General features: G+C 40.9%; 1 protein-coding gene across 1 annotated transcript; it reads left to right on the top strand.

The window, feature by feature from the left end:
• Positions 1–1,681: 1,681 nt before the first annotated feature.
• Positions 1,682–21,802, top strand: HERPUD2 (HERPUD family member 2; the record flags this gene model as incomplete). The annotated part of the gene is made up of 8 exons (XM_084280407.1): positions 1,682–1,828; positions 7,155–7,232; positions 10,468–10,581; positions 12,630–12,787; positions 18,398–18,520; positions 18,853–19,176; positions 20,339–20,453; positions 20,785–21,802. The coding sequence occupies 8 exons, from the start codon at positions 1,682–1,684 to the stop codon at positions 20,944–20,946; spliced, it is 1,221 nt and encodes a 406-aa protein (XP_084136533.1). The 3' UTR covers positions 20,947–21,802.
• Positions 21,803–22,589: the final 787 nt, after the last annotated feature.

The raw sequence follows: 22,589 nt of genomic DNA, 5'->3' as shown, positions 1-22,589 counted from the left end.
TCAGAAACGTGCTTCATGGTTTCAGGCAAGTCTCTGCACGACACACAGCAAATCTCTTCCTACGCCTTAATTCCAATTATAGAGTGGTTATTTCCTGACCTCACGAGGATATTGGGGATAAATACACTGAGGTGTTCCCACACAATGGCGATGTGCAAGATGCGCAGCAAGTCATTTTCCTGTCTTGAGACCATCCTGTGAAACAATGCTCTGACACAAGAAGTTGGCAGGCACTCCACATCCTGTATCACAGGCCTCTGTCATGACCACAAACCTGGAGCCTGCAGCCAGCCTGTTCCTCAGGTTTCCTCACACACCACTCTGGCACAAAGCACCGTTCCACAACACCTGACTCAGAATCACAAGGTTGGAAAAGACCTTTAAGATCATCGCATCCAACCGTTCCTGTCCTATGCTAAACCATATCCCTAAGTACCTCATCTAACCATTTTTAAAACATATCCAGGGATAGTGACTCAACCACCTGCCCAGGCAGCCTGTTCCAGGCCCTGACAACTCTTTCAGTGAAAATATTTTTCCTAACATCTAATCTGAACCTGCCCTGGTGCAGGACAAGGTTTCCCCTTGTCCTATCTCCTGTCACCTGGCTGAAGAGACCATCGCCCACCTCTCTACACCCTCCTGTCAGGTAGTTGTTGGCAGTGATAAGGTCTCCCCTCAGTCTCCTCTTCTCCAGACTACACATCCCCAGCTCCGTCAGCCGCTCCTCATAGGACTTGCCCTCCAGCCCCTGGAGGTCTGGTTGCCCTTCTCTGGACTCTCTCTCGAGGACCTCAATGTCCTTTTTATGGTGAGGAGCCCAGAACTGGACACAGTACTCGAGGTGCAGCCTCACCAATGCCGAGTACAAGGGGCACAATCACCTCCCCAGACCTACTGGCCACACTGTTCCTGATATAAAATGACCGACTCCCGCCCTGCCAACGCGTTCCCGCCTCTCCCTCTCTTTACCGCGCCCTCGGCACAACGCGGAAGGAACCGCCCCCCGCCCCGCCGACCCGCCCGCCTCACGGGGCGCGCGCCGCTCGTGCGTCACACTTTCCCCGCTCCGCCGGAGGCAGAGCGTAGCGCGCATGCGCGCCGCGCCACGCCCTCCCCGCGGACGCCCCCTAGCGGCTCGGGCAGGGAGCGGAGGGGAGGGGAGGGAGGGAGGAGGAGGTCCGTGGGACGCCCCCGCGCTTCCGGTCTCCATTTTACGCAAACGACAGCGGGCCGGAGGTTGAGGCAGTGCCGCGGGCGGAGGGGCTCAGCCCGGGCGGGTGCGTTCTGGGTACTGGCTTGTTCCGTCTCTTTCCTTCCTCCGTGGGTGCGGGCGCAGTGGGAGGGGGGGGGGGGGGGGGGGGGTGAGCTCAGCTCCGCGCGAGCCCCCGTTGCTGCGGTTACTGGCGCGGGGTGGGGGGTGCTCGCTTCTGTGTGACGTGCTAAGCCGCCCCTCTCTGCTTCCTCCCTCCCTCCCTCCGCGCTCGGCGGGCAGGTCTCTGTCGGTGCCGCCGCCCTGCCCGCGGTGTGAGCGCCAGCGCGGGGATGGGCTCCCCCGGCTGCCCCAGGAAGTTCGCCCCCGGCCGCTGAGCTCGCTCGGAGCGCCCCAGAGCGTCGAGCGGCTTCGTCTCCCTGGGGAAGAGGGAAGGGAAGGGCTGGGCCGGCCGCCCCTGCCAGCAGCATGGACCAAAGCGTCGTGGATCACCCTGTGACCCTCATCATCAAAGCTCCCAACCAGAAATACACCGACCAGACCATTAACTGCTTTCTGGACTGGACTGTGGGCAAGCTGAAATCTCACCTCTCAAAGGTCTACCCTAGTAAGCCGGTGAGTTCTTGGCCAACCCTTTTTCTTCGTCTTGAGGCCAGGACTGGCCTTGCAGTAACTTCAGGGCAGCTGGTTGAGGTTTTCTTTAGGCACCCTGCAAAATAAGCCAGGAGGAGCCCCACTGTGAAGAGGCAATGGCTGGGTGTCTGCTTTCAGGCAAGCTGGCAATAGAAGTAGCTGCTCTTTAATATGGCTTAAGAAGATCCCAGTGTCATGTTCTCACAGGTGGTATTGCTGAAGATGCTTCATTTACCCAAATTGCAGTTCCTAAAGTTATCTCAGTTAATTCAAGACTAATATATGTGCATGTAAGAGCTCTGTCTAAAGTTACAATGATCTAATGAATACAGTGAGGTATGGAGTGGATCTTTACTAATAATATGATTTGAACATGAGATTGAACAACCTCTGGGACATACTAATTTTCCCTCTGTTTGAAAAGCCTTTTTTTGAGGTTATGCTGAAGACGCTTCTCTCAGATGTCCTACAAACTTGTGTGACAGTTGTGCCTAATCTTAGGAACTTTACATAAAGTGGTTTTTTTTCTTTGTTCAGTGGGGAAAGTAAGTTTTTTTCTAAATTATTTTAAGCTCTAAATCTGGCAGTTAAAAATAGGCTATGGAAAGGTACAGATAATAACAGAAATATAGTACTATATCTGTTTAGAACGGTTGTTCATAACAATATATTTGAAAACTTCTTCCAGAAAATTGTATAAAGGAAGTGACTTTCTATACCTAGACCTTAGTGTAGAAAACATCAGGCAAAGGTTGTGTTATGTTGTAAAATAATAATAATGTTCTGCTAGTTCAGCAGAAGGTTTGGTGGTATTGTTGGTTGTGGGGAGGGCAGGCTGAAAAAAAAAGGGGGCAGAACAGTGGCTTTAGGTCTCAAAGGGGTTTTCTGCCTTTTGGAGAAAGCAGAAGAAAAGCACCTAACAACCTGAGCTGTGTCACAGGTCCATTGACATCTACTAAGCAGTATTTGAGGTTTTGGGTTTAGTTACTGATGTGAGTAATTCTCTGCTGAGACAGCCTATCAGCTGTGAAATAAACAAATATGTGACCTCAGCTGATTGTTTCTTCCTCCTGGCTTCTGTGATGTATCTGTGTTTAAACACTACTTTTCTGACTCATCTTATGATCGTGCTGAGTTGGGCTTTTTGGAAGAGGCCTTAACAAACAAGAGGCATTTTACATTGCACTGTAGGCTTTAACCAGTACTAGTACAGTATTAAATTGCAGCTTCCTGGAACATCTTTTGTCAGTTTTCTGCTGAAAATTGATTTCTCAATGTGCTTCTTACTATTAAATAGTATGTTCAGGATCCATGGAATTGTTCTTGGTCAAAGAATGGGGAGTTTCCTTAGTGAAAATGTTCTCAGTAATTCCAATTTAATTTGGATTTATTGTACTTGGAATTAAACTAGCAACTAAAACAATAGTTTTATTTCATAGAACGCTTCAATAACATGGAAGGGGTGAAAGGTGTTTAATAGGCTGTCTCCTCAGTATAGTAAAACTGAGAAGTGTGGTTTTTGTCTTCTTGGCTTGATGTGTTTTTGACATAGTGTTACTGCTTTTTTTCAAATTTGTTTAATCTTTCTGCTTTTAGGAGCTGTTTTCTCTCTCTTTTTTTAATCAGATCAGTGTCAAAAGCTTGTCAATCAAATGGCTGCATTCCTTGAACATGATTGGCCCTGGAAATAACTTCTATTACAGTGCTATTTTAAGAGTGTGTAAGAACACAGATGCTCTGTACAGGTATTGCAGTGCTCTTGAAACAAAGGGTGTGAAACAGAAGTCAGTTGCTGTCAGTGCTACCCGTAGTCTTACAGATTTTCATGTGTGACTTGTGCATCATCCTCTTACGTGGGTCTGCAAATTAGTTGCTAAACTGATGAATAACTGCAAGTGTCCTTCAACTGAAGATTTATTAAGAGTAGACCTGCAGAAAAATGAGATGGGTAAAATAGGCAAATGAGAAGTTAGGCCTTGAGGCAGAGGTGTTTGTGATTTTTATTTTTTTCCCAGTTTTATTTCTCTAAGTGACATGACTAAATATGTACGGGTTCCAAGTGTGGACAGGTTTAAATTGGTTTAGTTATTATTAAAGTTGGTGTACATAATAGTCACTGAACAAGCTAAATGGGTTTAAATCAGTGTTAAATTAGTTTGTGGGTCTATACACATTTCTCAATTTATTACTTTTTTCTTTTTTTCCCCCCTGACTGGACCAGTTTTTCATTGGTCAGGTGCTGCAGTTACGGTGTCCCTAGGTGAAACGCTTATTTAAGTAAAGAAAACTTGGAAAATGAACCTGTATGCTTTGAGTCTGGCAGATCTTACACTCAGTGCACTAACTGCTGCATGGATTATGCTCATAAACACTAATTTAAAACTGCTGTCTCCAATTTCCGTTAGTACCTGTCCGCTAGCATAGGCTTTGCCCACAGATGGGGTGGTTTGAATGTGTATTTCCTGTGGAAGAATGGGGGAAGAGAGGCTGAGTGACCAAAATAACTCTTAGCTGAAACGGGATAGCTCAGAGGCTGGATGTGTCTCTGAAGGCAGTTGCTGCTTTCGCTTAGGTTTGCTGGTTTTGCTAACGTGCTGGGCATGCTGAACTTGGAGTAAGCGTTGCAGGAATCTTGCTTGAAAAAGGAGGAAAAAAGCCCCCTCAAACTGCTAGCTGATGAGTTCTGAATTTTAAATATATACCTCTTAGGTTATGATCTGAAAAGTGCCTTCCACCTCACTTGTAAATGCTAGGTTCTAAAATCACTTTGTCTGATGCTTTGTGCTTGCTTCTGAAAATGGGGCCGCGATTTTTTTAAGGTACTTTTTGTGTCATGGTTCAGTATTTGGGCTAGTGGTTCAGTATTTGGGCTAGCAGTGAGCATGCTGTTCTTGAAGCAGGAGGTGTGGTAGTGAACCTCCTCCAGCAGAGAACGAGTTGAATGCCTTTTCCGTTTGCGTTGGCATATATGTGAATTCATGTGTTTTGACACTTATCACCTCTTCTTTCATCTGCATTTAAATGCCCCACACACTTCAGAATTCCAGGATGGGTTTCACCTTAAGACATGCAAGTGATAATCCTTGTGTACAGTGAGCTTTTTCAGTTACATAGGAAGGAGTATGGAGTTCTAAGACCTCATATTCCCCCAGTAATGTCTGCAGCTTAGTATGACTGCCAGTACTTCAGCACATGTGTAACCTTTTCTTTTGTGGCTTTGTAGTGAGCGAAGATGTGTTATTGAAGGCTTTGCAGTTGTCAGCTTGGAGGAGTCATTTTAATCAAGCAGTTGCTTCTCTATAAAGGATTCATATTAAGAAGTAATTTGCAGTACTTCTGTAGTGTTTGAGAAGATGTTTAATTAGATGAGGCTGGGACATGGTTCACATAAAAGGTACTGAAGAGAAAAAATTTATTTTTTTACCACTTAGAAAGCTCTATTTTGAGAGGGACTGGCAAAGCAGCACTCCACTGCCATGTTGGCTGATGGATGATCCAAAGATTTGGAGTGAGGTTGTTTTGTTCTTTTTTTCCTTGTTTTTAACTGCTCCTCTGTTCTAATTAAACTCCAGAAAGCCTGTCTCAGGACTCAGAAACAAGGTTTCTGAGACTTTCCTTCTGGCTCCACGGATTGTTTTAAATAAACAAGTTCTAATCTACAGTGTTCTATAATCTTGATGCATGCTGCAGGCTCTAGTTTTTCTGAGAGAGCCCTTCCCAAAAACAAAAGTGCAAGTAAGCTCGGACCCTGATAGCAGACTATGCCATTTTGATTCCTTTCAAGCTGGAACGTAGTTCAAAAGAAATTTGTCTGACATGACATTTTTTTTCTTGTTTAAAAAGAAATAGAAATAGTACAGCATGATATTTAATTTATTGTAGGATTTTGGGAAAAAAATTAAAAGCTTTCCAGACTGGATGTGTACTTGTTATAATTATTTGCTTAAGACTGTCTGTAATTGGTTTTATCACTGGAAAAAAACTACAACTTGCAGGGATAAGACTCTTCTGTGCTCTGCTGAGTTAGAGGAACTCTGTAAAAGGCAATGTAAAGAAAAACAAACCTCTTGAAACTTCTGTGAAAGCATTTTCTAAACACAGAGATTTGGATCTCTGGCATTTGTGTCTTAGTATGTATATAACTGCAGAGTGGGCAACAGGAGGCTGGGAGAGAGAGGAGATGTTGCAAGACTAGCTGTTTGCATGAGAGGGGAATTCTTCAAATATTTCGTGGCGATAAGGTGTGTCTGTTCTGCTGATTTCAACCCTGATTCCTGAAGCACTCGCTTATGTCGCTGCTCCCGTTAAAGTGACAAACACTGCTTCCATCTAGGGTGCAACCTGTGGCTGAACTGATATGTCATCAGCTGAATTCTCTTCTATATTCATCCATATTAAAAGTATTTCAAGGAACTTTTTTTCTAAATGAGAAGGGAGCTGTTTGTTCACTTAGCTGCAGCATGTTAGCGACCTACTAGTATTAAGCCCACTTAAAACTCTTACAGCCTAAACTGAATTGACAGGGGTTGGGGTTTTTGCTTGCTTTTTTAACCATGCAAACTGCCTATTGATTTACTGTATTGGACTTTGTACTGTAGATAGACAGTCCAGATAAGTTTCCTTTTAGAAGGAAACTTTCATCATTATCTCTTCTGTGTAGAATAGTTATCACCTTATAGATAGCATATAATTTGTTTAAATATATATATACACTTGCATTAATGTGGAAGTATAAGAACAGGCAAGAGAGCTTGAAGGCTACTTAAAAAATCCTTTTGTTGGTTTGGGCTTTTTAATGCTTTTCTCCTTGTTTCCTCTTCTGACTTTGGAGCGGGGGTGAGGGCAGGGACTAATAACAGAAGTTCCCTATCAGTAAAGATTGACATTTGTGCCCTTTTCCTGCATAGTTTAATTATCTTTCCATTGTTCTAACTTCTTTTTTGGGGGTGGTGATATGGTGTATATTGTTTTTAATTTGCTTCAGACAGTTTTTCAGCACATGGCTGGGAATGGGAGCTTGTAAAGAGCAAATCTTTCTTTTTAAAGAATTCTTTTAATGTACTTGATAGTTATCTTGAGCAGCAGTTGCCAGATAAGTGTTGTTACAGCACTCTTGCTGAGTGCCCAGTAGCAGATTTTTTTTTTCAGAATTAATTTGTGAATTGGACTTGTGAAGCCTCTGAAATGTTTTTAAGGCTCTGTTGGTGGTTGGAATTATAAGGGGTTTTCTCATCTGCAAATGTTATATCCAGCTGTATATCTGTACAGCAGGAAAAAGCTAAATTCCTTTCTTTGTCCCATCTCCTAGTCCACAAAGGATCAAAGACTGGTGTATTCTGGCAGACTGCTTCCTGATCATCTGCAGCTGAAAGATGTTCTCAGAAAAGTAAGCTTTATATCAACACCATATCATATTTGATCAAAATCCTTTTTTGTGGGAAATAGGAATTTAGATATGTGGTGTTTAGCTTCAAATTTCTCATTGCTGTCTTGTGAGAGGTAACCATATGATACGTTCAGGAAAACGTATTTTCTGTATCCCTTGTATGTAGAACTGTGATTCTTGTGGACTGAAGCATGTTTACAGTTGGTGAGCAAACAAGTGGCTGCTTAATTCCCAAGCAGTTGATACCTGGTGTAGACTGACTTCTTTGGGTGGTTTCCCTGTGACCTAAAAGGAATCATTTAACAGCTTTGTGATGATTTGGGCTGTCGTTTCATTTCTTGTATGTACTTAAATCTAAGACCTTATATTTTAAAATGACACTTGTAATAAGCAAAACCACAATACTAAATTCCTGAATGGTTTTGCTGGGAAAGCTATTTTTTTTGTCCTGGTTTTATTCATTAGCTACTAACCATGATATTTGAAAGTTTCTTGGTTTTTAAACTCTGCTGGTTTATCTTAGGTTAGTAAAATTTTGTCTGACTTCAGTTTCTTAAGTCAAATGTAAAATTAAACCTGAATCTGTGTGATATCTGATGTAGGAAATCTTGATACACATGCACTTGGTTACCAAATTCATTCAAATATTACTTGGTAGTATCAGTCCAAGCTAAGGAATTTCTTAGGTTGTTAGGAATTTATTCTGTGTACATTAAAATATATAGAATAAGATGATGTTTAGAGCAGCTTATCAAGAACTTTGTTGCAGTTTAAATGGCAACAGTAAATAATGCGTTATGTTCAGTAGTCTTTAAACTTGTGAACAGATGAAGATGCATCAATAGCTGTATTTGGAAAATACTTTAGGTCATTAATTACACAGTGTTCGATCTTATGAAATAGGTAAGCTCTGTAATATGGCATCTGGGTGTTGGTTGGTAATAATACTTTTTTTGTAATACATTAAGGTAATCAATGTACAGAGTGTGTGAGAGTGGGCTACACTTTATTATGGAGGAAAGCCTCTAAAGGGGAGTTATGCTTTAGTGGAAGTGGGTGACTGAACTTCTGTATCAAGTATGGAGAAACCGATGCAGAAGAATGTTTAGTAGTGCTTGAGCAGCCTAACACTGTTGTTAATTTATAATCTTCATTCAGAAGTAGATTTTTTTTTTAAATTGGGTTTAACTGCTGAGAGAAAAATAGAGATTTGTTATGTATAGGTTTACTAGAAAACACTGGCCTATTGCCAACCACTCTGTCCTGTACCACTGTAAAAGTTCATGAAAAGGGTTATGTAGCTTGCCTGAAAGCTTAGCTTTGATTTTTAAGGACAAAGTGAAGTCCAAATTCAGTTGGCTTGCTTACAGCAGCCTTAGTTTTAGAAAACATGATTTCAAACCTTGCTTGAGAAACTTTGCCTAGCATGTCTTTTTTGACTGTACAGGGGCTGTATTTGACTTTAAAGGCTATAGGCCTTGAGTTAGAGAAATTTAGTAAACTTCAAAACATAGTTGTAAGACTTAAGCATAAAATAAAAAAACTGTATTGGAGGGAGAGGAATTTTTCTGTTCTCAACCTCATAATAGCTGTCGGGGGGGGGGCGGGTTGGGGGAAGGCATGATTCCCTTTATGTTCAGTCTCATTCTCTGCCATATTCTTCCTGCTCGATTGGCTGTAAATTCCTAATATTGGAGGATTTACTGTCTCTCTCCACTTATCTTTGTGATACTTGCTCTTTGACACTGAGCAGTGTCATTCTGCTGATAGAAAATACCTTGAGGCTGGAAGTCACAGCACTCTTCAGGCACAGTGGTGTCCCACATGTGTGTGAGTAGAAATGTATTACAGGAAGCTGTTGCACTGAATAAAGAGGTACACTATAAACTGCAACAATATGCCTAGCTTCCTTTACCTTTGAGTAGCCTAAGTTTTTATCTAGAAAGAAGGCAAAAAGTGAAAGGCTTTTGATGTGGTCAGAGTGCTGCTCCCCTCCATTCAGGGCTCTGTGAGCCTTGGTTACTGTCACCAGCTGGTAAGAAATAGGGAGGCTGTGCTTGGGCCGGAAGCTGATACGTGCAGTGGAGCTCAAACGGATGTGGGGAGGCTGTGATAGCAGTAATGCACAACAGCCCATCAGAGCAGTTACCTAGATTTCTTTAGGAATAAAGATTAAAACTTTAAGAATGAGTAAATGCATGTGTTGACGTTTAAAAACAGCTTAAAGAACTCTCCAAACCTGGTATCTCTAAACCATCTCACTAAAAACTGCCACTTGACTGCACCATTCTTATTTCAGAAGAGGACAGAGGGTGGGGTTTTTTGTTACTTTACCTGTTGAAAATTTGATTACTGAGGAAGCTGTAATGTGCAATGTAAGTACACAGTCATAGCCACTGTTGTTGCTATGGCCATAGAAGCTTCCATCACGCTTATATAATGGGGTGTTCTCGTTCAGTACAATGGAATAGCAGCAGGTTGAAGTTGTTACAGCATCCATGTTGAGGGGGGGAGGGAGGGGAGAAGCGCAGAGCACACTAACAAAGAATTGGTATGGGCCAATTACTTGCATACTGGCATGACTTCAAGTGGTGCCACTCGTTCACTTCCTTGCTGTCAGATATTTAGGAATATATAAGTCCCATCTAGTGCTTTGGCATTCCCCAAGTGTGAAATATCTTCAGGGGCTCTTCAGTTGGGTATCTGCAGATCAGGTTTGAGCCAAGCTAAGGCTGGGGTGAGGTGGAGGCAATGGCTAGTGGGTTTTTCTTATCCTGGTTGAATTGTGGAAGCGCCTTCCAATTTTACTCTGTCTACTGGACAGCACTGTTTATTAGATCTCCCTGCAAATATATGCATACTTAACTTCAGGCAAACTGAGCCATGTAAAGGATTTGAGACTTTTCCAAAGTAAAAGGTAAAGCTTATGATATATTTCCTTATGTTTCTCTGTGGGGTCTTCCATTGATGCAGCTATACTGCAGTACTTGGGAAAACTGGGGGTGAGTGAATGTTCAGTGTGTTATTGTTGACAGCCTCTAGGTAAATCTCAGTTGTGAAAACAGTCAACTTCTCTTGTGCTGGGCTCAAGTTTTGCTCTAGAGCCTCTCCATTTGGTATAATGCTTCTTTACTGACTGCAGATGCAACTTTGAAAGTGTATTTTTAAAGATGTGCTTTGCTTGTAAATTTCTCAAATGTTGTTGCTTTAGCTCTTCAATTTCTTTCATTTTTAGCAAGATGAGTATCATATGGTTCATCTGGTATGTACTTCCCGGACACCCCCAAGTTCTCCAAAACCCAGCACCAGTAGAGAAGGTCACGGAGCTTCAACCTCCAGCAGTAGCTCAGTGAGTGTTTGGTGGGTTTGGTTTTTTTTTCATGCACAGGACATGCATTTCTTCTACACTGAGGAAGCTTTCCAGGAATTTCTTTCAATTTTTAAATTTTACTGTAAAATACTGTGGTGAAAGTAGACTGTGCCATATGAATTTATACAAATAGATATCATTATTTAAGGCTGTCAGTTTGTTTAAATGAAGGTGACCTTTTTCAAATAGTAACACAACTATGTTTGCTAGATGATAAAGCAATACTTTTTCTAAGCTATTTATTTTTAACACTTCATCAAAAAGTGTGTTTTCCTTTCCATATCCCCGTGTCTTTGGTAGAAAGTAAGCAGTGTGTTCAATTTTTTTTTTTCTAAAGCAAACTAAGTTCTGATTTATTTTATGGAAACTTGTACTGCTGAAGAGAGACCAGTCAAATTAGTGCCCTTCTTGTGAGAAAGATGGATTTTGGACAGCCTTCATTCTGCTTGACAGGAGTTGGCCAGTACATCTGTAGTAGCTTTGAGGCAGCCATAGTGTCTGTAAAAACAGAAGTAGAAAGTGTTCTTAATGCTTTATTAGCTAAGCTGTTGATAGGACGCTTGTTGAGGGTGTTTTGAATATTCCCTTCTTCACACCCTCTGGAAATGATGATGTTTGATTGTGCTCTGTTTTAACAGAAGGGCAGTTAATGTCTCTGTTGATGACTTGATCGGCATCACTGTAATTGTCTTGGCTTTTTCCAGAGCTAAAGTGACCCTTAAAGGTTAGTCAGAAAGGAAAGTATACAGGACCTTGTAGGTACTTCTCACCTGTGGTGTGTTGATCATGAGCAAGTGGGAAATGCCCTTACAGAAAAGTTCTGTGTCTTCATTCTTCTGTTGATAGGCAGCTGTTTCTGAGTGCTATGTGACAGCCACAAATATGAGCAGTTTAAGCAATAGTAGGGTGTGGACAGCGGTTATGTTGCCTTTTCAAAGGCTGTATTGATACCTGTGTTTGCAGGTGGCACAAGGGGCCTCCTTTGTTTTATTGCTATGTAGATCAGTTGTGAATGTGTTACTTATGACTGCATTACTAACAGGTTAAAGCAGTCAGTATGCAGTAAGCTCATACTTTGAAGGCAATAACCTAAACACAAAGATTGAATGGCCTTTTTCCTTCCATTTATTTTTATTGTCCCCTCACTGTCTAGTGGTAAAGTTCTCTTGTTTTCCTTTGTCAGGTAAATGTGATATGGATGTCTGAAGTACTTGCAGCTCCTCACTCCCTGAGTTGTCAAAGTTGAAGAGAATTTTCTACTGAGTAAATGTTATAGTAATGCTTAGCAACAGGATTTGGGGATATTAAAACTAAAATAATGCATCTCAGTAGCCCAATTGCAGTTCTGTTATGGTGACAAATAATCTAGGAGAGCCAACAGCTGTCCTACTTCCAGAGTTAAGCATTGATCTTAGAAAGTGTTCAAGGCTTGACATGCTAGTTTTAGATGGGCTTCAGGGAGCATAGTAGTTCCTATCTGCTTCCCTGTTCCCACTCTCTACCCCCTCCCACCAGTAATGACAGCAGTTTGGATTGAGCAGCTGGCATGAAGAGGAGGAGGAGAAGGGGAAACTGAAGACAAAGTAGAGGAATATTATTTTAGGCCACTGCAGGCACTGATGTCTGGGTATAAAGTCGTGTCCTGAGGTTGTAGTTACTTCTGCTAACAATAGCTATACTAGAGTTCTTGTCGCTGCTAAATAGTCTTTGGATTAAGCTGTAGTTTAATTCAGCTTTTTGAGACTTTGATTCCTGTTGACTTGTGGTTTTCTCTGGGACCTATCATGTGTTGAGTCTTTCTGGAAACTTTGCCTTTTTTAGATGTGCACCTGAGCACAGTTTTGAATTTCTGTTTTTACTGAAGGCTTGCCAGGACCAATAAAATCACAGGAGACTTGCCTGGTACATATATTTTCAATAGAACTTGTCCCAAAACATTAAAGCAAATAGTTTTTTTAAAAGACACATTACTAAATCGTATAACTGTGGCAAAAAGATCCCCAACCTCAACTTTATCTATTTTTAAGAATTCGGACCGTTCTGGATCAACTGCTGCCTCACCCATGAACCAAGAAGCTTCATCTTCATCGGTGAACACTAGTGCAGATGGATTGAGGCATCGTAACCCTCCCCAAGCACAAAGCAATCCCATACCAAGCCACCAGTTCCCTTATTTAATGCAAGGGTAAGTGAGACTGAAGTAATCATCAGCTCTTTGATTCTCTTTAAAGTACTTTAAGCGTTCAGTTATAGTTATGTTTCTTTCAGACTGTGAAATTATTTGGCTAGTTCATCTTGAAGCATCAGTCACATTCAGAAACACTTTTAATATGAACATAATATTTTTAGCCATGAGTCAATCAAAGAGTAAGCGTTCTTGGTGTGGCCCCTTCAGGCTGGCTTCTAAAATTTTTTCCTTCATACATTCTGCCCACAACTTCATTTTGATAAGTGCAGCTGTACTGTTTATCTAGTGATGTAGTTAGTAATGTAACCGATTAAAATTAGGGCTTCTAGTTGCTTTTTCTACTGTGATGGCTCCTGGGTTTTGCCACACAAGAGATGTAACACTTCACTTCTCCATATTGAATTCAACTGGGGAAATTATATGCAGGTGTTTTAAGTGCTTGTGTATCTAAACCAGAATTCTTAAGTGTTTACATATGTCCCAATGAAATGTAAGCAGTGTACATTACTAGATCAGAAGTTATTACATAACTGTGAAGATTCTCACGATTTTTTTGCACTTTTAGCGTTAGGAATTTTTAACCCATGTGACCTTTGCAACTTTTTAAATACTAAAAAATCTTTTTTCTTCCAAGAGGAAAATGGGAGGATAGTACATTCTGAGATAGTAGCTGCCATTTCCTCAGGGAATGCTTTAAAGAAATCTTTTTGACAGGGAATTCTCCCTGTACTGTATAGATTCTAGAGGGTTTCTGGAAAATGTTGAAACAAACAACAAAAAAACCCACCTGTGAACCTACTAACAGTCACAATTGTTTCTGCCAGTGGAAGGAAAAACAGATGTCAAGACCTGTTGAAAATGTATTTAGTTTCAGTTCAACTTACTTGCTTTCTTATTAGACTTAGCCTAGACTTTACTAGGCTTACTAGTTCTCAACCTGAATTCCTTCAAGTCTTTTTTCTACTGTTTATCTGAAATGTACCATTGACTGGGAAGAAGCTGCCTTTGCGGTGGGTGGAGCAGTGATGTTGTTCTGACCACGTGCATCTCCGCAGGCTGGTTTGTGACAAAGCTGTGTGACGCTAGGTTGACTGTCAAGAATGCTGTTTAGTGTAATGTAAACTCCATAAGTGATTTATTGTGTTGTGTAAATTACTAGTCTGTAATGCGTTTTAAGGTTTTCCCAATTAGCTTTTCAAATAAACATACACTGAGAGTGAGGGTGGTTTTGTCAGCGTGCATGGTGGACTGAAGCCTGCAGACTTCAAAAAGGCAACAGAACCATTGTCCGGTTAACTTGAAATACAGTGGAAAGCATAAGTTTGGAAGATGCTACTGTGTTTTAAAAAAACTAAGTCTGTGCCTGTATTGCCAAGTAACATGAGTTGGGAAGAGTGGATCTGTAGACTGAAAGAGTTGTTGAGAACCTGACAGCAACACTACAATCTCTCAGGAGTTTCCATCTTGTTTGGACTCTAACTTGGCCATCTGGAATAGGTGCCTGTTTCTGGCTAAAGAGCACGAGCAGTGGACCCAAATCACAGCTTCCAATTTAGTGTAATCCAAAAAGAATTGGGATGATGATGATGATCCAGGAGCATTCTGTGGTGCAAACAAAACTGTAATAGGAGGAAGTGGCTGGAGATTTGCTTCAAAAGCCTGAAAGAAATGTCAAAATAAATGAACCCTAAATCTTAAGTTTTTTTTTTTTGTAACAGTAACTTAATGAAATGCTGAAGTAACTTAATCAGAACTTAAGGTGGTTCTTTGCAGACTGATGGGAACTGGCTGCACTCTACTCCAAATGGTCTGTGCCAGTACCTGCTGTAGTTTGCTGTTGTCTTTAAAAAAACCCTTCTCAGAGGCATCTGGTTTTGCTTCAGGGAATTGCTACTTGTATTCCAGCAATAAGAAATGCCTTCTGGTTTTTAGGTGCTCTTAAAGGTTGTTTGGGGCAATGAAGTCTAGCTTTATGTAATTTATATCAGACTGAGACTTATTAGGGGCAATGAAGATTTGTAGCTGAAATGTGGTTGTTGCTTTGTGGATTTTTTCCACTGTTTCATGTATGATGAACTGTAGGCTCTACTGGTGGGGAAAGGTTTCCAGATGTTTGAAAATACACGTGAGGGTTTTGTGAGCATTTTGCATCACTTGTACAAATTACTAATACAACAAAAATGTTAGGTGATCAAATTATAGTTCTGATGTGGGTTTTTTCAGCTCCTGGCACAGTGTGCAAGTTGAATTCCCTTTGGCAAAACAGCTAACTCAGATTGTTAAAATATTACAGAGAAAACAATTTAAATCTTAGTTTCTTTTGAACTTTTCTAAATGCTTTTTGTCTAAGAATCTAGACATGAGGTGGGACTGGGAAAGTAGTTTATATATCTATCCAAGTCAGCCTTTTGCTTATGAAAAGCAAGCACAGCACTGTCTGCTCCTGAGGACATGGTCGTGGATCAGGGCCCTGCTGTGCTAGGCAGGTAGAGAGGGACCAGACAGGCTGGGCTGTGAAATGGCATGCATTTCAGACTGGAGAGCACTTGGAAGCAGCAAACAGATGAGAAACATCAAGGCAGTGAAATTATTTGTCAAGTGTGGGCAGAACAGCTAATGAAATGTTTTGGTATTGTGTACATAGTTATGCTTGAAAGCGAACAACAAAATGACATACTGACAGCACACAGAGTGTTGTGGTACATAAATACCTTGCTTCCTCAGGAGACTTTGCTTGCTGTATTTTTTTTTAAAGTAGTGAGTCACATAGTGGAGGATACTGAAATAATCACTTCAAGTTGCAATCCCAGGCCTGCATGAGACTGTCTGTGGGTCAGGGTCGTTAAACAAATGTAGTTTCTGTGAGTCATGTGGATGGCAGAGATCAGGCTTTCAAGTCTGAATAAAAAAAGTCTTATTTTTCCTCTAGTGGTGAGTAGTATCTTCCTGGTGACACTAGTGAACTATTGTGATGTTACTCTCAAACTGAATCCCAGTTGGCTTGTCTTAGGTGTCTTCCATAGACAAAAATAAAGTTAATACTTAGGTTTCTAGCCCTTTAAGCAGTAGCATGCCTCTCTTCAGAATGTTCAGAATCTACCTCTACTATTTGAACCTTAAAAACTTTTTTCTGACTTAAGCTGTCTTACTGTCTGCTCTGCCTTGTTCTCTGATCTTGCAGTGCCTCTGCTGACCCAATTTGCTTCTCTGCTCTTGTGCTGTTGCTGCAACTCTCTTGAAATACTGTGCTTCATGCCTCTCTTTCCCCCTTTTGGGAAAAGATGAGGAGAAAGCACATGGTCCTTTTTTTCCTTCTCAACAACAAGCTGGCTTGCTTTGCTGAGAAGAGCCCCTTCCTTTGGAGGGGTTCTTCTCGGCGACATACATTACGCTGTTTAGAGTTGTTCCTGAATTTCAAAAGCTTACTTAATACCCTGGCAGCTCTAATAGCTATATAATTAAAACATCTGTCCCATTCTGATTTTAAATGTGCAGATAAACCACTGCTGAACTAGTTTGCTTTCTAAGGTAGAAGCCGGTTCTTGAATATTGATATCTACCCTTTCTCATTTACAGAGTCAGATCTTGAAAAATTAAGTCTTGCTTCTCAAACTCCCATCTCATCGAAAAACTATTGGAGAAAAGGAAAAAACAAAACCTAAACAAACCCAAAACAGAACCAAAACAAACCCAAAACAAAACCCAAGCTCCCCCCCAAAAAACCCGCAAATATTCAAATAGGGATGGAAAGAACATGACCTACCTGAAATCTTCTGTGGTTTGTCTTGGTTGACTTATTTCTTAATCTGCTATTAAGCTTTAAGGCATCAAGAAAGCAACTTTGGCAAGAGTTTGGGAGAGTAGAGGCGAGGCTCAAATCCTGTTACATTTCTAGAAGACATATCTGTGAGGGAGAGCTATTAACCTAAGGCCTCTCAACATTTGTTGAGATCAACTTAGCAGCTTTAAAGAACAACCACTCTTAAAACGTGTAACTGATGAGAGAGAATTTGTGAATTCCTGTAGAACTCACTCAGGCAAGTTGAGTTGTATGTCTTATTGGTGACAGGGTTGGAGAAGTAGGTGTGGTTTGAACAGTGGCAGTGGTCCTGCCTGTTCTCATCCCCATGTGATATTCCACCTGCTTGAAATTGAGACATTGCTCAGTGATATGTCACAGTGTAGTACTGAACGACACCTATATGGAATATTTGAATCATCTTTACATTTTGAAGGTTCTATGATGGTCAGTGTTTTATGAATTTTGGAGGAGTCTTTTATCTCAAGGTGTTTGCCAGTTCAGGGGATAGAGAAACATGTTCTTAAAGCAGGCAGCCATAAAGATGAAAGTGTGGTTGAGGTTTTTCTATAGCAGCTTGACAGCTTTGCTGTTGCAGCATCTTAATTATGTATAAATAGGTAGCATCAGCAGGGCTGCCAGTGCACCCTTGCAATTTTTGAAAGAAATACAGAGTATTGCCTATGATTATCTCAGCTTGTGTGAGGAAAGTAGCTTTTGGTTGGGTTGTGTGTCCCCCCCAAACTGCTATGAATAATACAGACAGACAGTTTCAGCAGAGGTCATGGAGTTGCATAGGAGGCTCTTGGCCAGAATTATAGTGAAATACTTACTCATGTATTAGATGGATAAAAGATTTTCATGTCTTCCTCCCATCTTTCTTTCTGGGCATGTCTTGTATATCTGAATGCCTGGTAGACTAATGAAATCTCTTGGTGATATCTTTGCAGGGAGTGCCTTACTTAGGGAACAGGTGTAGTCTGCAGTGCAATTACAGCAGTCTCAGCTTTTGCTACCTGCAGTCTGAATAAACTTTTCTTCATGCTTTATACTCTCATGCTGTCCTGAAAGATGTCCTGGTTTACAACATCAAAATCTTTGGGGAAAGAGTTGGAAATCTTGCCAAAAAGGCTATATGCTCTAGGAGGTAAGAGAGGCTAAGAAGTTTAAAAGCAGACAAAGCCTTATTATCTACAGGAGCTTTGTATCTCTTGCATGTGAACCAGAGTTAAAAACCCATATGGACCAGAATCACTTAAGCTCAAAATATTGGGGGGTGGGAGTGGGGTGGGGAGAGCTAATAACTTAAACTGTTTTTATTTGTTTTCTTAGAAGCTGTATGGGAGAGATTAGTTTGTTGTCTTTGCTCACATGTGTTTTGTGATGTTTTTGATCACAGTAGTATTTCAGGTATTGTTTCTGAAAGAAAGTTATAGATGGCGACTAAATTTTCCCTTTACAGCTCCTGCAGTGCTTTAAAGGGTGACTTTTGAACTTAAAGGAGTTGTATGGAAGAACTTCTGCTGTTAAATACAGAATTTTAAAATTCAATATGGTTTTATCCCACAGATGTAGCCAGTGACAGATGTCTTAAGTCCAAAAACATAGTTCTTCTTCCTATAGAAGTAACTTTGCTCATTCATTTCTCATATGAAGATAAAGTGCTTTTTTGGAATGGGTGGGATGATCTGACTATGTATTACTTGCATTGTTGTAAGGGGACAAATGAGAAGAATAATGCTATGTGTTCTTAACACAATAAATGTGGCAATTTAGAACTGATTATTTTTCTTCAAATTCTTTTATAGCAATATAGGCAACCAGTTTCCAGGCCAAGGTGTTTCTGCTGGGTTTTCTGTGTATCCTGCATTCAGTCCCTTACAGATGATCTGGTGGCAACAAATGTATGCACATCAGTACTACATGCAATAGTAAGTCTGTGTTATCTTAGGGACAACTAAGTTACTCTAGCAAACAGAAGGTAGTGTAACTTAAGCGTTGTTTGAGGATCAGAATGTCTTGTGTGCATCTTGTCTAGCAGTGCTGTTTTATCCTAAGCTTTTCTCCAGCAACTTACAAAATGCAGTTTTGGATGGGAATTAAATGGATGTTTTAAGTAAACACTTAAAGGCAAATGCAGGGGTTTTTTTACATGTGTTACACCTGAAACTGTTTTCTGTTCTACACTAATAAAGACAAGAATAGTCTTAGAAATGTGGTTGTTTTTTTTTTTTCCAAACTAGTTTTATGTTTACATTTTTAGCCAAGCTGCTGTTTCGGCCCAGGGGACGCCCGGTGCAGAGCCCGTGGGATCTGCGGCTGCCCAGGCTGTGAACTCAGACCGTGCTCCTGCAAATGAGCCTGCAGCAGCGCCCAATGTAGCAGTTCAGGACAACAGGCCTGTGAACCCCAACGTTCAGATGAACGCCCAGGGTGGCCCGGTAGTGAACGAGGAGGACTTCAACCGGGACTGGCTGGACTGGATGTACACCTTCTCCAGAGCGGCCATTCTCCTGAGCATTGTATACTTCTATTCTTCCTTCAGTCGGTTTGTCATGGTAATGGGAGCCATGCTGCTGGTTTATTTGTGAGTACAACAGTCGAGTACAGCTGCAGATCTGATGTGTGGGATATGGTGCTAGTGTATGATACATTTAAACTGCAAAAAGTTATTTGGACAAAAAAAAAATAGAGACACTGGTCCTTTACAGTGTGATCTCTGTGTTTTAAAACCAGCAAAAAAAACCCCTCCACAAAAAAACATCAAGATGTTTTTACAGTAAGTTGGATACCACTTGTACCTGAAACACAATTCTCTTGGCAATACCAACAGATCAGCGTTGTGGAAACATGGTATTTTGGGATAGGAATGTAGAAGGTGAGGGCAAATAAGTTCATAATGGTCAAGCACATGCTGGCATAAATTTAAACCTCTTCACTGCTTGGCTTTGAAAGCAAAATTCCTACTCAGCTTGCTTGTATTTCCCAAATCACGTATGGATCTTTGCACTGAAGTGTATTAGGCAGCGGTAAGGCAGCATTGTCTGTCACAGCGGGTGCTAGATCTGTTAGAACTTGCAAACTTACAGTGCATCATGAAGACCTAAGCTCTCATATCTTTTTAAATGTAATATCAGTACTGTCTGTGGTCATACTTCTGCTTTCATCACTGAGGTACTTTTATATGGGAAGGGAAGTGGAAAGCAGAAGTAGTGGTTGATATTTTGGACTGATAGTTTTCTTATGCTATAGTCCCTGTCGTCACAAGGCTTGTTTCTGCTTGTTCGCGCAGATAAGCTAGTTGAGATCAGAATAGAGACACTTGATAACATAGGAGAGGCTTAATTAATTTACAGTGCCAATGTGGTTCAAGCCTTAGCTGAAGCTTAAATTCTTTTCACATAAAGTCAAAACTCTGAAAACTTAAGTTATATTCTTTTCAAAAGCAGCCTTAAGTACTTTAAAATGGGGAGGATATAAAAAAAGTATTCTACATATTTAATCATGTTTATAGTAAATTATCATCTGGAACAGAGGGCTGTGAACAGCACTTCTGAAACTTAACAGCTCTGAGCAAGACCTTTCTTAATGCAAACATCAGAGTAGCCTTTTAGTCCAGACTTGCAGAAAAATGTGTAGCTTCATTTGGAAGTACTTGAATAATTTGCTGCAGTAGTTAGCTGTAGCAGAAAAATATCTTTATTCTTTTCCAAAAGAGAGGTTTTCATATGTTCTGTTTTCTTACATAGACACCAAGCTGGGTGGTTCCCCTTTAGGCAAGAGGGAGGCCAACAACAACCAGCCAATAATGTGGAAGTGAACCGTGATGGGCAACACGCAAACAATCCTGATCTGGAAGAGATGGTGAGTAAGAGCAGACATGTCTTTTGGGACTCCTGCATATTATATTGTCAAGTATGCTGTAATGTCTGGACAGAAAATCAACATTTTAGGAAATGTAGCCTGCTTAACCAGAAAGTTTTCAGCATTGTCCTCAGCGCTGTGCCTGCTGCTCAAATTCTGTGTTTTCCCAGTGTGACAATTGCTGATTGTCTCTATTTCGGTCACAGACTTTCTTCAACCTCTTTGGGAGGTTGTTGTGAGAGAACTTGCTTAATGTAAGAAGATACTGCTGGCTCTTATGTTAGAGCTCTGAAAAAAGTGCCTGAGTTGCTTCAATTTCTGTTTTTTAAAGGAACGACTTATGGATGATGGGATTGATGAAGACAGTGGGGAAGATGCAGGTGAAGATGCCAATTCAGAGCAGCAACCTGGATTCATGGCTTCTGCTTGGTCCTTTATCACAACTTTTTTCACATCACTAATCCCTGAAGGGCCTCCACAGGTTGGCAATTAAAGTAGAAAAGGAACTGTGTCAAGCAGCCTCAGTAGCCATGCGTAGAAGTGGAGCAAATTCTAGAGTGTTTTAAATACAGTGCAATTCCTGAAAATTTATTATGTTATCTTTTTGATCATGGTGTACAAAAAAAGTGTAATTTTTTTTTCTTTTGGCTTTCTCATGCATTGAGTATTTTAAGCACAAGTGGACTACTAAATGCTTTCTTTAAGGTTCTTCTTTTTTCTGAAGAATAACTGTAAAGATATTGGTCTTCCATGTTTTATTTTAATTTCAAATGTGTATTATACTGAGGCAAAAAGCTTGTACTTAATCTGCACCGTTACCTCTTTAAAGAGCTGTTAAAAATACAAACGTTGACAGACCTTTCCAAATGGTGTCCATTCATCAGAATAACTGTAATGTATCTTGTGTTAGTTTTATGCAGGGTATGGATTATCACTTGGGGCTTGGAGTTTATATCATTCTGAAAGAATGCTGTGGACACAAGGATTACTTGTTAATGGCATGGTGTCTTCATGCCACAAAATACTAAGCCTCTTCTCATACATTTAAAAAGCTAAGAGCTTTTTCTTGAGGCTGTGCTGAAGTTCTTTAAAGTTAGAGATGTTGACAGCTCTTCAAAGACAATTGGCAGTGATGGGCTAAACCTTAAATGTTTGATACATACAGTACTTTTTAAGAAAAATATAGCTGTACTGGGGAAAAACATGTACATTAGGTTTTTTTAATAAAAACTGTTATGGTAACTTTTGGATGTTTTTATGCATATTTGAATGCAAACAGCTAAATAGAGCATCATTAAAGAGGAGAATGAGATAGATGTGAGAGTGGAATAAAGTTATCATGGTGGCATTACTGATACTGGCTAACGTGGTATGTTTGTAGCTGTGCATGGAGTTAAAGGTGTGGTCTCAATGGCAGGATGCTTGCATTCTTAAGCTAATCAAAAGTGAGAAAAGGAAAATTGTACATGAGATAACAGCACAGTGTGAATGTCAGTTTGTTTACAGTTGATTTCTTTAGATTTTAACCATAGTCAAGAAGTTTTGTTTGGCCTTGTTCCCAATTCTGAAGTCATGTTACTTCACTTCAAAATGGCTGCAAAGTTTCTGTTCTACTTCAAAATTTCTGTTACACTAGTCTATTAAGCTTCAGTCACAAGAAAGGTTACCCAATTTTCTAGTTTCGGTCTACATGACAAAGCTCTTGAACAAGTGAGAAGTAAGGGTTTATATTTGCTGGAATTAATTTTGAATGGTTTGGGTTGGAAGGGACCTCAAAAACCCCACCTAGTCCCAACCCCCTGCTGCATGCCGGGACACCTTCCATTGGACCAGGTTGCCCAAAGCCCCATCCAGCCTGGCCTTGGACACTGCCAGGGAGGGAGCAGCCACAGCTTCTCCGGGCAGCCTGTGCCGGGGCCTCACCTTCCTCACAGTAAAGGATTTCTTCCTAACACCCAATCTCAATTTGGCCTCCTGCAGCTTAAGGCCATTACCTCTTGTCCTATCACTACCTGCCCTTGTAAACAGTCCCTCCTCAGCTTTCCTGTACATCCCCTTCAGGTACTGGAAGGCTGCAGTAAGGTCTCCCCTGAGCTGCCTTCTCCAGGCTGAACAAGCCCAACTCTCTCAGCCTCT

This window comes from Gallinula chloropus (assembly GCF_964237585.1).
Source record: "Gallinula chloropus genome assembly, chromosome: 2".
NCBI lineage: Eukaryota > Metazoa > Chordata > Aves > Gruiformes > Rallidae > Gallinula > Gallinula chloropus.
This window is presented reverse-complemented; position numbering and strand designations above follow the sequence as displayed.